The sequence below is a fragment of the Danio rerio genome, chromosome 16 (genome assembly GCF_052040795.2).
Source record: "Danio rerio strain M-AB ecotype USA chromosome 16, GRCz13ab, whole genome shotgun sequence".
Classification (NCBI taxonomy): domain Eukaryota; kingdom Metazoa; phylum Chordata; class Actinopteri; order Cypriniformes; family Danionidae; genus Danio; species Danio rerio.
This window is the reverse complement of record NC_141036.1, coordinates 57,823,174-57,840,000: the sequence shown is the minus strand read 5'-3', so window position 1 is coordinate 57,840,000 and position 16,827 is coordinate 57,823,174. Positions and strand designations below refer to the sequence as shown.

The following is a 16,827-nucleotide window of genomic DNA, read 5'->3' as shown; positions in this document are numbered from 1 at the left end:
TCGGTCACTCAGACGTGTGGCTGTGGCCTCTGCTCCTCCGTCAAAGCGGAACGCCTCTGGACCCAGTTTAGTGGCTGTGGACGAGAGAGAAACATGAAGTTAACATGAAGATCAACTACAGGTCATCTCATCAAATATTAATCACTGCACATTCTGAGGGAATCCAAATGAATATCTGGAGCCATAAATGTGTCATCTACTGCCTCGTGCACACACTGGGATGTTTATGTGTGTGTGTTTTGTGTATGTTTGTGTTTGCGTGTGTGTTTTTGTGTTTCTGTGTGATTGTTTATGTGTTTTTATGTTTGTATGTGTTTACATGAGTGTGTTTATGTGTGCTTGCTAGTATTTGTGTGCTTACCTATGTGTGTGTTTGTGTGTATGTTTGTGTTTGCATTGAGTTAATGTGTGTGTGTTTGTGTGTGTTAGCTTATGTGTGTGTGTGTGTGTGTGTGTGTGTGTGTGTGTGTGTGTGTGAGTGTGTGTGTGCGTGTGTGTGTGTGTGTGTGTGTTTATGCTTATGCGTTTATGTTTGTGCTGGCATTTGTTTACAGGTGTGTGTTCATGTGTGTGTTTATTTGTGTGTATGTTTGTGTTTACATGTGTGTGTTTATGTTGGTGTGTGTGTGTGTGTGTTTGTGTGTGAGTGATTGTGTTAGCTTACATTTGTGTGTGTGTGTGTGTCTGTGTGTGAGTGCTTACGTGTGGGCGTTGATGTGTGTGTCTATGTTTGTGTTTACATGTGTGTTTGTGTGTGTGTGCTTGTGTTTGTTTATGTGTTTATATTTGTGTTTGTGTGTGGCTTTTGTCTCTGTGTTTGCTTGTTGATGTGTGTGTTTGCATTTGTTTACTTGAGTGTGTTTATGTGTGTGTGCTAGTATTTGTGTGCTTACTTATGTGTGAGTTTAAGTGTGTGTGTTTGTGTTTGCATGTGTTTATATGTGAATTGATTTGTGTGTATGTGTGTGTTAGTGTGTTTGTGTGTATGTTTGTGCTGGCATGTGTTTACATGTGTTTATGTGTATGTTTGTGTATATATGTGTGTGTATATTTATGCTTGTGTGTGTGTTTATTTGTGTGTGTATATTTGTGTGTTTATTTTTATGTTGTTTGCTTTTGTGTGTGTGTGTGTGTGTGCTTGTGATTATATGTGTTTGTTTGTGTTTTCATGTGTTTGTGTGTGTGTGTAGTTTTTGTGTGTTTGTTTATGTGTGTGTATTTGCTTTCTGTTTGCACGTGTTTACACGTGTGTGTGTGTGTGTGTGTGTGTGTGTGTGTATTTTTGTGTTTGCATGTGTTTGTTTATATGTGTGTGTGCTTGTGTTATGTGTGTGTGTGTGTGTGTGTGTGTATGTGTTTGTTTAGGTGTGTGTGCTTTTATATATATGTGTGTTTGTGTAAGTTTGTGTTTGTATGTGTGTGTGTGCTTGTGTTTATGTGTGTGTGTACGTGTATGTTTGTATGTGTTTGTTTATGTGTGTGTGCTTGTACTTATTTGTGTGTTTGTGTATGTTTGTGTTTGTATGTGTTTGTTTATGTGTGTGTGCTTGTGTTTATGTGTGTGTATGTGTATGTTTGTGTTTACATGTGTGTATTGATGTGTGTTTGTGTGTGTTTTAGGTGTTTGTTTAAGTGATGTGATGTTTGCTTATGGTTTTGTTGATGTGTTTGTTTGTTTGTTTGTTTATGTGTCTGTATACTTAAGTGTGTGTTTGCATGGGTTTACATGTGTGTTTGTTTGTGTTTACGTGTGTTTTTGTTTGTATATTTTTGTTAGCATGTGTCATGTTTATACAGTATGCATGATTGTGTTTGTGTTTGTGTGTGTGTGTATATGTGAGTTTGCTTATGCGCATGTGTTTGTGTGTGTTTTTGTTTGTTTGCTTGTGATTGCATGTGTGTTTGTATGTATGATTGTGTTTCTCTGTGTGTGTGTATGTTCGGTTTGTATGTGTTTATGTGTATTTGAATGTGTGTGTGCATGTGTGTGTGTGTGTCTGTGTGTATATGCGGCAGCTTGTCTTTTATGAGGGCGTCTTTATAAAAGCACAGTGTTTTCACTGCAGAACATAATGCAAACGTGTCCCATTACGGCCCTTAAATCTAAAATTACAAGCGGCCGGTCTGGGAGAAGCGTCTCCACTGAATAAACCTTTTCATTTGCATGCTGATTCGGGGTTGTTTCGTCCCGACGCCTCGTCTCTTTAGTAATATTACACCACTTCAGCCTGGAATAATATTTTACGTGTCCTGACTGTCGTATTAAAGTGTAATATGCTAGTTGTTTTGTGATTATGGTGAACGATGCTGAAGTCGCTTTGTTAGAATGATGGAAAATATTCATAGACAGCATTAATATGACATTTTTATCATATATCGCAGAGCAGAAAATATTATAATAGAAAATAATATATTAACATAAGCAGCATTAAAGGGGCCTTTGATACAAAACAAATCACGTTTATAAGGGGTTTAAACACAGTTGTCTAACAGCAGTTTGTGAATATAATTACATATAACAATATATTGAATATATGAGCAATATCACACGAGTAGCAGTGCGATAAGGCTGTATATCAGCACTGGTGGGAGGCGTGCGCTGGCCTTAGCATCTCACCAGTGCTGATATACAGCCATATCGCACTGCTACTCATGTGATATCGCGTTTATACAACAGTTAAACAGCACAATCCTGTATATAAATAAGAAAATCAAACACCGAGAGTCTAAAATCCCTTTTTGTATTAGGAACTACTTTCTTCCGCCATTCATTCACATCCGCAGCTGCATCAGAACAGCAGAACAGCCGTTACTAAGGCCCCGTTTACACTAGTGCGTTTTAGTTTGAAAACGCATAAGTTTTGCTACGGTTACGCCATCCGTCCACACTACGCCGGAGTTCTCGAGCGCCGAAAACGGAGCGTTTCGAAAACGCTGGAGAGGCCGTTTTCATTCTAAAACGCTGCTGCTCCGTCTCAGTGTGGATGGGGAAAGACGGAGACATCTGAAAACGGAGGCGGGGCTGCAAACGATCGCCTATCTGATTGGGGCTTTTCCTCAATATTAAGTAGCCCACACACAGTTCAGTCTCGCATCCTCTTCTTATAAGTTCAGACTTCGCAAGTTTGATCAAGGCTGCAGTCTCCCCCTTCTCAGTTTGATATGGAAAACATACCGAGGACACGGGTAAATCTTCAAAGGGAAAAGTGTACTTTATAACTTCATTCACATCACCTTGGCTACGTTGTTTCCCTTTCTCAACAATAAAATGTAAACATGATATAAGGAACTGCCTATTTTCTTTTTAATATTAGCAACTTAACAGACAGCAGAAATGTTGAGGCGTCGTGCTGCATATATGAGCGTCATCTTCACTGTGTGGATCTTTATAACAAAACGGAGCCGATAACAACTGCCTCCTTTCAATTTCAGTGAAAATACGAAACGCACCCTCTCTTCTGCTGAATATCAGTTTTAATAATCGATAATTATAAAAGTATAACATACAATAAGTTTATACATTGTAGGAAATAAAGGCAAGCGATCAGTCAATGTACCTGGATTAATCATTAACTTATCTTTGCGCTTAACCAAAACATGTTACCCGTGAACAAGTAACTTAATAGATTCCAATGACCAAAGTCAGGGAATTGGCCTATGTCGTTAGATAAAGACAACAACATGAATGAAATATCACGTTTAGCAAATATTGTGAGATTAGATCCAGCGGGAGATGCTTGATGAGCAGTCCGACAAGCAGAGCTCTCATCTGGGTAGAAATGCTGCAGCGCTTGCCCGAGAGTGTGTGTGTGGTCACGTGATGTGCGTTTTCAGCGTTTTGGTGTGGACGGAGAGCTGTTCAGAAATGCTGGGTAAAACGCGAGTGTGGACGCGGATCGTTTTCATTCTACAACGCCGTTTTAAAACTAAAACGCACTAGTGTAAACGGGGCCTAATTCACCAACGTCACTTTAGAGCTAGTGTTTGAATGACTCTATGTCTAAAGTAATGACTAAACAGCTGATTTTGCTCACACTTCAAGATTACAAGGCTGAACTTGACATGAAATGCCATCCATCTACAGAGAAATCTTCTTACAGTGTTACAGTCTACAGTATTTCTCTGTTGCAATCGGGATATCACAATAATTAACCCCGAAAATAACAACGAATTCACTAATGTTACCAGAATGCTGTTATGTTTGCGATAAGAAAAAACACTAAAGTGCGGACTTTTCTTATTTCAATCTGGCAACACAACACACATTCCTAATATATCGGTATAAATACGGCACTACAACATACAAAAGAGAGAGAGATCATCTAACCTGCCAACACGTCTCTGAAAACCAGGGAGACTGGGGGTGTTTGGGGGTGAGGATGAGAACAGGATGCAGCCGGTTTTGGGCGGCCGCTTCGATCGGGTACTGTACCAAAGTTGGCAACCCGGGGTGTTTAGTTTACTGATTGTACCAAAGAGGGGGGTGGGTGAAATTACAGGAGTTTTTTTTAGGAAGAAATAAAAACGGGATGTTTGCGGGAGATTGGTCTGAAATACGGGATACTCCCATGAAAAACGGGAGTGTTGGCAGGTGTGCTTATCAGTTTAATATTGATTTGATCTGCTGTAGTTAGAAATCAGACTGTTATATCTTCTAAGCGTAAGGGCTTATTATGTATAAACGAATGATTGGCGGAAGAAAGTAGTTCCTCATACAAAAGGATTTTTACACTCTATGTTTGATTGTGCCGTCGAACTGTTGTATAAAGGAAATATCACACTCGTAGCAGTGCAATGTGGCTGTATATCATCACTGGTGGGACAACAACATCCATACCGCATACAGCCATATCGCAATGCTACTCGTGTGATATTGCTCATATATAAATAATGAAATACTGTCTTATTGTCAATGACGACTAAAAATAAATGATGAATAAATACTACTATAACATAACACAATACTATAAAAAAGCTGAATGCATGGATGTGCATGAGCCACACTGTACTGTAGATGTGTTGACAGTAAAGCGGCTCCAGTTACTCAGTAAACACTGCTCCAGGATCAGACTGACCGGAGCGGCTGTAGGACTCATGGCAGGTGTGAGTGATCTGGCCTGCTAGATCCAGGTAATGCTGTTTCTGTCCTGCCGGAGCGTCCTCAGCCCCGATGCCGATCATCCCGCCGCAGAAGCAGGCCAGGTGACCCATCTTGTGGTCCAGGATTCCACCTCTCCACTCGGCCACATATGTCAGTCCACCAGGAGACTTCTGCACCAGATTCATCTCAATGGCCTGAAGACAAACAGAGAAAACACAACATTTAGCAAACACAATATATATATATATATATATATATAAAACCACATTACAGCTTACAGAAAACCCAGAAGAAGTGGCCGGACTTCAGGCTTACTGTATACTGATTATCATCAATTTTGTGAATAATGATGTTACAATCATGGAAAATATTTATTGTCAAACATTAACGGCACCTTTTTAAATAGAAATAGCACAGCATTTCTCTAAATGTGTTTAGCAGCAAAGTGTAGCATGTTAAAATTAAAAAGAAGATGCTTTATGACTTGTTTTTTTGTTTTGTTTTATCTATTTAGTAGCTTATTTATTTATTTATTTATTTATTTATTTATTTATTTATGTATTAGTATTTGTTTATTTATTTTTTGTTTTAATTATTTTTATTTGTTTTAGTTTGTTTATTTATTTATTCGCTAGTTTGTTTCTTTTATATATTTTAGAATTTATTCATTCATTCATTCCATTATTTATTTGTTTATTTATTTATTTAATTTATTTATTTAATTGCTAGTTCGTTTCATTTACTCATTTATTTACTAACTTTTTTCTTTCTTTTATTTATTTATTTATTAGCTTGATTGTTTCATTTGTTCATTTGTTTGTTTGTTTGCTTTGTTTATTTGATAGTTTTTTTCTTTTATTTATTTATTATTTTGTCCATTCACTTATTTATTTATTTGTTTTATTTATTTATTCATTAGCTTGTTTGTTTTACTTATTCAATCATTTATTAGCTTGTTTGTTTCTTTTATTTGTTTATTCACTCGTTTATATATTTATTTTATGTTTTTTTATTTTTTTTTATTAATTTTCTTTTCGGCTTAGTCCCTTTATTAATCTGGGGTTGCCACAGCAGAATGACCCGAAAACTTATCTAGCACATGTTTTACACAGCTGATGCCCTTCCAGCTGCAACTCATCCCTGGGAAACATCCAGACACACTCATTCATACACACAAGACAATTTAGCCTATCCAATTCACCAGTGCACCTGGAGGAAACCCACGCGTATGCAGGGAGAACATGCAAACTCCACACAGAAATGCCAACTGACCCAGCCAAGGCTCGAACCAGCGACTACCTACTGCACCACTGCATCACCCATTTATTTCTTTTTCATTTGCTAATTTGTTTCTTTTATTTATTTATTTATTAGTTTATTTATTAATTAGTTTATTTATTAATAGTTTATTTATATATTAGTTCATTTATTTATTTATTCGTTTATTTATTTATTCGTTTATTTATGTATTAGTTCATTTATTTATTTATTTATTTGTTTATTTATGTATTTATATATATTTATTTATTTTCAGTTGAGCTTTGGTGTTAGTAGTTTTATCTGATAATTGTATATGCTTTATTGTTAGTTTTAGTTTAGACTTTTTAGCACTTTTGGTAAGCTTTTGGCAAGATAAACATTTTAAATTTCCAATAATTACATTGAAAAAAATCAGGTTTTTATTTTACATACTTTTCTTAACCAAAAACTTTAATCTAGTAACTTAAAATGAAACAATATAAATCATTATAAAGCCTTACACCTATTTTAAACCATCTATATGGTAAATTAGTGTTTATATATTTACATATTAAATGAAGGACCTATTTTGAGTTTAGACACCGTTGTAGTATTTTAATGTAGTAATCTATTATAATTTTCTTCTTTTTTATGTTATTTATTTAGATTTTCGGTTAAGCTATTTCATTTATTTGGTAAGGCAACATTTACTTATTTTTTATTAATTTGATTGTAAGCTTTTTAATATAGAAAAATATAACATTTAATTTAATGTGCATTTACCACTAATTGTGCATTTATGCTTATCTATACAGCAAAATAATGCAAATTTGTTAAGATTTGTTGTCAGGTTTTAATCTATATTTTGTATTTTATGCGTTAATTTTTTCTTTAGCTTAGTCTTTTATTCATGAGGGGTTGCCACAGCGGAATGAACCACCAACTATTCCAGCATATGCTTTATGCAGCGGATGCCTTGTCGGCTGCAACCCAGTACCGGGAAAAACCCATACACACTCATTAACACACACACACACACACACACACACACACACACACACACACACACACACACACACACACACACACACTCATACACACACTCATACACACACTTATACACTACGTCCAATTTACGTCATCCAATCACCTATAGCGCGTGTGTGGGGTAAACCGGAGCACCCGAAGGAAACCCATGCCAACATGAGGAGAACATGCAAACTCCACATAGAAATGCCAACTGGCCCAGCCGGGACTCAAACCAGCAACCTTCCTGCTGTGAGGCAACAGTGCTAACAACTGAGCCACCCCTATTTTGTATTTTATCTTTATTTCAATGAACAGAAGGTTTGAGTTAGCGATACAGTGTCTGTGAATGTAATTGAAGCTGTCGCTGAGGGTTAATATTAATATCATTATTATAATAAATCACAGCTCTGTTAAAGTCATAGAAAACACTGAATATAATGCAGCTATTAATCCGTGAAAAACAGACGGATGGATGTGCTTTGAGTGAAAGAAACCTCTGTCAGATCTGTAAAGCGCCTTGAAATCAAGGTGACGCTGGGTTTCAATAAAAGCTTGGATGCTGCTTTAGGAGACGACCACACTTATGCATGCCATGTTTTATGTATAGCAGAAGACAGTGTGCAGAAGAAAAGCGACATTTAGATTCTATAAAGTGTATAAATCTGACAAAGACTATAGAAGAAAACATTTCTGTGCTGTTTGTTTCCTCAAAATGATTGTGTTTGCTGTGTGTTCTGTTGTTTTTATGTCTGCAGACAAGCAGAAACCAGCACATGATTCAAATGATCCATTCAGAATGAGTTAGTAATGACTCACTAATTCAAATAATGAGTCTATGATTCAAATGATCCATTTGGAATGAGTTAGTAGATAATGACTCACTGATTCAAATGATCCATTTGGAATGAGTTAGTAGATAATGACTCACTGATTCAAATTAGGTCACAGAAAGTTAGCAATGTATGACTCAAATGATTCATTTACAGCAGTTCAAATGATCTGTTCAGAGTAAGTTTACAGATAATGACTCACTGATTAGAGTCATTTGTTCACAGCGAGCCTGCAACTAACCACTCACTGATTCAATTAATCAATTCTGAGTAAGTTTGTAGATAACGACTCAGTGATTCAAATAATGACTCACTGGTTCAAACAATCTATTTAGAATGAGTTAGTAGGTAATGACTCACTGATTCAAATTAGGTATTCACAGTAAGTTTGCAATGGATGGCTCAAATGATTCATTTACAGCAGTTCTACTAATAATTCACATTTAAATGATGCAGTCAGAGTAAGTTCACAGATAATGACTCACTGATTCAAATCATTTGTTCACAGTGGGCCTGCAACTAACCACTCACTGATTCAATCAATCAATTCTGAGTAAGTTTGGTGATAACAACTAATTGATTCTTATGATCCAGCTACAGTCAATAATTCAGTGATTCAAAAGATCCAGTCAGAGTAAGTTTACAGATAATGACTCACTGATTCAAATCATTTGTTTACAGTGAGTCTGCAGCTAACCACTCGCTGATTCAAATAATCCATTCAGAGTGAATTTGTAGATAATGACTCACTGATTCAAGTAATGACTCACTGATTCAAATGATCCCTTAAGAGAGAGTTGGTAATTCTCCAGCTAGTATATCACTGATTCAAAAGATCCGGTAAGAGTAAGTTTACAGACAATACCTCATTGATTCAAATCATTTGTTCACAGTGAGTCCGCAACTGTCACTGATTCAAATGATCTATTAGATGATATTAAATGAATAAATGATCTGTAGATATTGACTCACTGATTCAAATAACGACTCACCAATTCAAATGATCCATTCAGAGTGAGTTTGTAAATAATGACTCACTGATGTAAATGATCAATTCAGAGTGAGTTTGTAGAATATGACTCACTGATTCAAAGGAGGTATTTACAGTAAGTTTGTAATAAATGACTCACTGATTCAAATTATCCATTTATTCACAGCAAGTCTGCAACTAACCGTTCACTGATTCAAAGGATCCATTCAGAGTGAGTTTGTAGATTATGACTCATTGATTCAAATGATCTATTTAGGGTGAATTATGAGATAATGACTCACTTATTCAAATGATTCATTCAGAGTGAGTTTGAAGATAATGACTCACTGATTCAAATGATCCATTCAAAGAGAGTTTGTAGAATATGACACTGATTCAAATGAGGTATTTACAGTAAGTTTGCAATAAATGTCTCACTGATTTAAAATGACCCACTTGCAGCAAATCTACAGCTTGTAATTCACTGATTCAAATGATCTGGTCAGAGGGAGTCAGCAGATCATGACTCAAATCGATAGTTCACAGTAAGTCTGCAAGTATCCCCTCATTCATTCAAGTGATTCATTCAGAGTGAGTCTGTAGATATTGACTCACTGATTCAAGTAATGACTCACTGATTCAAATGATCCCTTAAGAGAGAGTTGGTAATTCTCCAGCTAGTATATCACTGATTCAAAAGATCCGGTAAGAGTAGGTTTACAGACAAAACCTCATTGATTCAAATCATTTGTTCACAGTGAGTCCGCAACTGTCACTGATTCAAATGATCTATTAGATGATATTAAATGATTAAATGATCTGTAGATATTGACTCACTGATTCAAATAACGACTCACTAATTCAAATGATCCATTCAGAGTGAGTTTGTAAATAGTGACTCACTGATGTAAATGATCAATTCAGAGTGAGTTTGTAGAATATGACTCACTGATTCAAAGGAGGTATTTACAGTAAGTTTGCAATAAATGACTCACTGATTCAAATTATCCATTTATTCACAGCAAGTCTGCAACTAACCGTTCACTGATTCAAAGGATCCATTCAGAGTGAGTTTGTAGATTATGACTCATTGATTCAAATGATCTATTCAGGGTGAATTATGAGACAATTGACTCACTTATTCAAATGATTCATGCAGAATAAGTTTGAAGATAATGACTCACTGATTCAAATGATCCATTCAAAGTGAGTTTGTAGAATATGACACTGATTCAAATGAGGTATTTACAGTAAGTTTGCAATGAATGTCTCACTGATTTAAAATGACCCACTTGCAGAAAATCTACAGCTTGTAATTCACTGATTCAAATGATCTGGTCAGAGGGAGTCAGCAGATCATGACTCAAATCGATAGTTCACAGTAAGTCTGCAAGTATCCCCTCATTCATTCAAATGATTCATTCAGAGTGAGTCTGTAGATATTGACTCACTGATTCACATGATTTATTGACAGCAAGTTTGCAATTAATGACTCACTGATTCAAATGCAGAGCAACTCTACAGATAATAATTCACTGGTCTGGTCGGAGTGAGTCAGCAGATAACGACTCACTGATTTAAATGATCCCTTCAGCTTGTAGACGCACTGATTCAAATCATTGGTTCACAGTGAGCTGTTTAAAGCCATCAGGTGAAATGCTAGAATGTGGACATGTCTATACTTGTGTATAAATATTGTAATAATAATGTTAAAATAACATATTATTGCTTATGAATTGTATACACTGCTCTAGCACATGATAAATATAAACACAGCACTTAAAATATCATATTTGTAGCACCTGTAATATTTATCTTTTGAAATAATATTTCCATCAAACAGGCTGAGGATCTGAAACTGGACTGCAGCTGGACTGTAAGCAGATATAGAATCAATGCTGTCGATGACTCTGATGATGTTTGGACAGGAGCGATTAATCAATCTGTGAATAATAGGAATGAGATCTGCGCACCTCCATCGCGCTGTAATACATCTTCTTGGCCTCCTCATCCGTCTTATCCGACATCAGAAAAGATTTGATCAGATATTCATAAAAACTGTCCCCGAGTCCGCCGATCGACACGTGATCTGAGAAGAAGAGCAGAACACATCGTCAAACACAAACTTTTAAAATACAAAATAATCCTGAGAAACCAATTCTGAATGACACAAACACACAGTGGCAAACGCCTCTCATATGGAGAATGAAGGCACATGCATTGCTCAGGAGTGAGTTTCTTACAGACTTCAACAGAGTGTCTAAATCTTGATGCTTCTGTGGGTCTTGTCTATCAGATCTGAGCTTTATTCTGAAGCTTGATTTTCTTTCTCTGAATGCATCTGAAATGTCCTTGGCTGTGTTTTGGATCATTGTCTTAATGAAATGTCCACCCTGGTTTCATCCTTATCCTCCTGCTAATGTAAATGTTGGACTGAAGCAGCTGATATTCATTTACACTGAGGAAGAGCAGAGGCTTGCTGAAGAACTACTGAGAGATTTCAGCTGCTGTTTGGGCTTTCACTGCCAAACTAGACCTCCCTTTCTTCATGTGTTCAATATTTTTTTCCCTGCGTCATTTCATTTTATTACACAGAACTTCATTTCTTCATTTGTAAACTAATTAGATTTGTTTTCTTTTCATATATGGATTTCTTTGGTTACCAACATTCGATTAAAGTTTCAAGTCAACAGCAATAGAACATTTGTTTTCTGAGAAAACTGGTGGTCCTTAATACTAATTTGTCCAACCAACTGCTGTATGTATATATATATATATATATATATATATAAATATATATATATAAATATATATATATATATATATATATATATATATATATATATATATATATATATATATATATATATATATGGGCGATGCGGGAACGCAGCAGGTAGTGCTGTCTCCTCACAGCAAGAAGGTCGCTGGTTGGAGCCTTCATTAATGTATCATTCATTCATTCATTTTCTTTTCAGCTTAGTCCCTTCATTAATCTGGGGTCGCCACAGTGGAATGAACCGCCAACTTATCCAGCATATGTTTTACACAGCGGATGTCCTTCCAGCTGTAACCCATCACTAGGGAACATCCATACACTCTCATTCACACACATACATGGACAATTTTAGTATACCCATTTCACTTAAAGCGCGTGTCTTTGGACTAGTGGGAGAAACCGGAGCACCCAGAGGAAACCCACGCGAACACGGGGAGAACATGCAAACTCCACACAGAAATGCCAACTGACCCAGCCGAGGCTCGAACAAGCGACCTTCTTGCTGACAGAACAACCTACTTATCTGATATTTTTCTATTACATATAAATTTGGCAGTACTAGTTTTTGGAGCGTTATCGTAAGTTATTTTGTTAGATAAGCTCCAGATTTGATCTAATGTACAGCTGAAGTCAGAATCATTAGCCCCCCTGAATTATTAACACCTTTTTCCCCCCAATTTCTGTTTAACGGAGGGAAAATTTTTTTCAACACATTTCTAATGATAATAGTTTTAATAACCCATTTCTAATAACTGATTTATTTTATCTTTGTCATGATGACAGTAAATAATATTAGACTAGATATTCTTCAAGACAGTTCTGTACAGCTTAAAGTGACATTTAAAGGCTTAACTAGGTTAATTAGGTTAACTAGACAGGTTAGGGTAATTAGGCAAGTTATTGCATAACGATGGTTTGTTCTGTAGGCTATCGAAAGAAAATATAGCTTAAATGGGCTAATAATTTTGTCCCTAAAATGTTTTTAAAAAAATTCAAAACTGCTTTTATTCTAGCCAAAATAAAACAAATAAAACTTTCTCTAGAAGAAAAAAATATTATCAGACATACTGTGAAAATGTCCTTGCTCTGGTAAACATCATTTGGAAAATATTTTAAAAAGAAAAAAAATTCAAAGGGGGCTAATAGTTCTGACTTCAACTGTATTTACACAAATATAATATTGCATAGCTTCCTATTAAAAGTAATAAGAAGAGAGATCTGTGAGGGGCATATTTATATATGCCGAGCACTGTATATATACAGATGAAGTCAGAATTATTAGCCCCCTTCAATTTTTTTTCTTCTTTTTAAAATATTTTCCAAATGATGTTTAACAAAGCAAGGACATTTTCACAGTATGTCTGATAATATTTTTTCTTCTGTAAAAAAGTCTTGTTTGTTTTATTTCGGCTGAAATAAAAGCAGTTTTAAAATTGTTTAAACACCATTTCTCGATAGTCTACAGAACAAACCATCATTATACAATAACTCGCCTAATTACCCTAACCTGCCTAGTTAACCTAATTAACCTAGTTAAGCCTTTGAATGTCACTTTAAGCTGTATAGAAGTGTCTTAAAAAATCTAATAAAATATTATTTACTGTCATCATGGCAAAGATTAAATAAATCAGTTATTAGAAATGAGTTATTAAAACTATTATGATTAGAAATGTGTTGAACAAATCTTCTCTCTGTTAAACAGAAATTAGGGAAAAAATAAACAAGCGGTCTAATAATTCAGGGGGGCTAATAATTTTGCCTTCAACTGTACATATATTTACAGCATATAATTTCTTTATATTTTGATTCCGATGTTAAATGTCAGACAGATGTGTCCTGTTCTTCTTATGAGGATCAGAGCGAAATGCTTTCTATTTTTAAACACACAGTCAAGCGTGTTCGGTTGACAGAAGACCCTACAGTATGTGTGCAATAATGCACGAGTCACTATTGACATGCAGATCACAGCTGATCTCCAACATTCATTAGACAATCCCAAGACATTACAATTAACACTGCAGCCGCAGATTACATTCAACCTGTTAAAGAAGAAGAGAAACATTTCTCCTGTTTTCCAGGTGAATTCTGAAAGATTCAATTTCCAGCAGGTAATGGGATTTATTATCATTTTAATAACTCTTGGCCGTGGGCTCGACAGGAGAGTCGCTCTGGCTCAATTGATGTCATGGATGCCAGAATAATTGCATTGTGAAACTCAAAGAGGGAGCCCGAGAGAGACGCTCTCATGACCCAGCAGAAAAGAAGCTAAATAGTAACACTAATAAATGCACAAACACCAGCAGGAAAAATCTGCACTGAATTCAAAGGAGAGCTATTACACAAAAATCCCTTTTACAAGGGGTTTAAACACAAATATGTGTGAATATAAGCAGCTATTAAAGGTAGAAAATAATCACTGTGTTTTATAATCAGTCTTGATAACAACAGTCTGCAGATACACTTTGATTGACATTCTCCCTTTGTACATCATCAGAGGGGGAAAGCCCCGCCCACAAGTGCCCATCTCTACCTCATTAGCATAGAATGTTAGTCTTCTTTCTGAATCTGCCACTATGCTGACACATAGGCATTTGTAGCTCCGCCCTCTTTTGAAAAGAGCACAATCTCATTTGAATTGAAAGGGCACCTACTTGACCCCTTTTTCAAGATTTAAGAGAGGTCTTTTGTGTCTCCAGAGTGTGTCTGTAAAGTTACAGCTTAAAACGTCCTTCAGATTATTCATTAGACCTTTCAGAATATTAGGATTTTCTGCTCTGAACACTATGTAGCTGTTTTTGTGGCCTGTGCCTTTAATGCTGGTTCTTCCCCACCCACCGTTCCCTCGTGCCTATCAGAGTGTGCCTCAATCTCCGCCTCAGCTGCGTCAGATAAATAGCACAGTGACTGTGTGTTCACACCGAAGGTTGCTCTGGCCGCCCTGGTGACATCGCTGTCTGCCTTCAGCTCCGGCGGCGAGAGCGTCAAAATTCGCTACATTGATCTCCTATTTAAAGGGGCAGCATAAAGGGGCAGAACGGACTTTCCGGTAACTCTGAAGGCGGTGAAATTATAAATTTGTGTCACTTTCTATTCACTAATAAGATATACAGCCAGGTAAACAACGTTCCAATGTAACTCCCGACGATACTTCCGGGTTTCTTCCAACTGCAGCCTCGATTTCGCTTTTAAAAATGGCGGCCGCGTGAAATCAGTCTACAAGTAACGCCTGTTTCACACCGCAAGCGTCAGCGGCGCGTGAGCAGTGCGTGAGCAGCGCGTGTGTTTTCGGCGTCCATGTTAACAGATTAGAGCTTTCATACCGCACGCAGCAGCAGCGCGTCAGAGCGAGACGTGAGCGTCGCCGAAGCAGCAGTGCAGCGATAGTTTCGGCGCTGGGTCTATTTTTGACGCGCTGCTCACGCTCAATTAAAGTGACAGTGCATTGATGATGACCAAAACACATTGAATGGCAGTAAAAAGTAGCAGCTTTACCTAATAAATGCGTTAATAATGTCAAATTGTTTATATATAGTCATTCAAATTAACTTAAAACGATTAAAAACGGCAACAAACATTTATTTAGGCCCGAACTACAAAACCAAATGTAAAACAATTTTAGTATCAGTTTTGCACACTAGTGTTGTAGGAGAGGGAAAATAGAATATTTACGGGATTTGTAGTCCATAGCGAAGTGTATTGTGGGTAGTGTAGTGCGACACGCATGCTGGATTATGTGAGCTCGCTGTGTGCTGTGCAGCTGAGCAGAGGAAGAAAGTTTTAATCGGCTTTGTTTTATGTTCACTCGAGTTATTCCTACCGGGAGCTGTTTGCACTGTGAATCTAACAACACGAAAATAAGTAAAATAAAAGCATGCATTGGTTACTTTTGTCTGTCTCATCCTCTGCACGAGCATGAATTAACGAGCGGTTATTCTGCCGCTGGACATCACTGAAGCGGAGAAGGTAACACTAGTTTGATCATGTATAAATATCATTATAACTATATTGTATAAATATGATTATAACTAGGTCTACAGCAACCTGATAATCAAATAACAAATGACATGATATCACAGGCGATTGTCTTCTGACTGTAGACACTTCTCATATAAGTTAGCTTGAGAAGCATACAGCACTGTTTGATCTATAAAATTTGTAAAATAAACATTTGCAGGTTAAAGAAACAGCATAGGAGGGGCCTTGGTGCAGATGAAAAGTTTAAAAAGTGTATTTGTTTATAGGGAGACATGGGTAACTAGATAGAGTAGACAGAGATAGGTTGATCTCTGCAGCAGCTGCCGAAGAGCTGCGCGCTGCAGACGCAGCTGGTGTGAAAGGCAAACGCCTGCGTGCTGCTACTGCTCGACATACGCGCTGCTCACACGACGCTGACGCTTGCGGTGTGAAACAGGCGTAAGGCTCTTCAGAGTCAGTTTTTAAAATGTGCAGCATTTACAAATTCACAGTAATTAACCAGAATTTTTTTTTCTGAATTTAACATATTCATTACAGAACTACGAAAAAATTACTTGTAAAATAAAATAAATAAAAATGAAAAAAACAACTGCTAAATATATGGTTTAAACATTTACAAAGGTTAAAAAGACTCACGCTGCACCCAGTTTCCACTGACGGGACTCAGGAAGTTTGGATACAGACCGTGAGGCTTCTCGATTTTATCCAGCAGCTTTCGGATGTTCATCACCTAAAATAAAGAATAAAATAAAGACACACAAAATTCACAGTTTATTAAGCGATAACAATTATATGCTCTCTAAACTTATGCACAAACCTGTAATACATATACTGGATAAAGCAGCGTTCCTAGAGTCAAAGAGAAGAAAATCAGCACTTCCAAAAAACTGGTGGCAAACATCAG

General features: G+C 36.6%; 1 protein-coding gene across 2 annotated transcripts in view; it reads right to left on the bottom strand.

Moving 5' to 3' along the window:
* The window catches only part of LOC101882461 (mannosyl-oligosaccharide 1,2-alpha-mannosidase IA), a 356,204-nt gene that overhangs the window by 9,505 nt on the left and 329,872 nt on the right, over nt 1–16,827 (bottom strand). For both annotated transcript variants that reach the window (XM_087288103.1, XM_087288102.1), the window contains exons 7-10: nt 16,560–16,653; nt 11,143–11,258; nt 5,076–5,295; nt 1–74 (exon numbers count right to left, since the gene is read on the bottom strand). The exon at nt 1–74 is cut by the window's left edge and continues 99 nt beyond it. In XM_087288103.1, coding sequence (XP_087144229.1) covers nt 1–74; nt 5,076–5,295; nt 11,143–11,258; nt 16,560–16,653 — 504 coding nt within the window. The remainder of the gene's footprint in view (nt 75–5,075; nt 5,296–11,142; nt 11,259–16,559; nt 16,654–16,827) is intronic.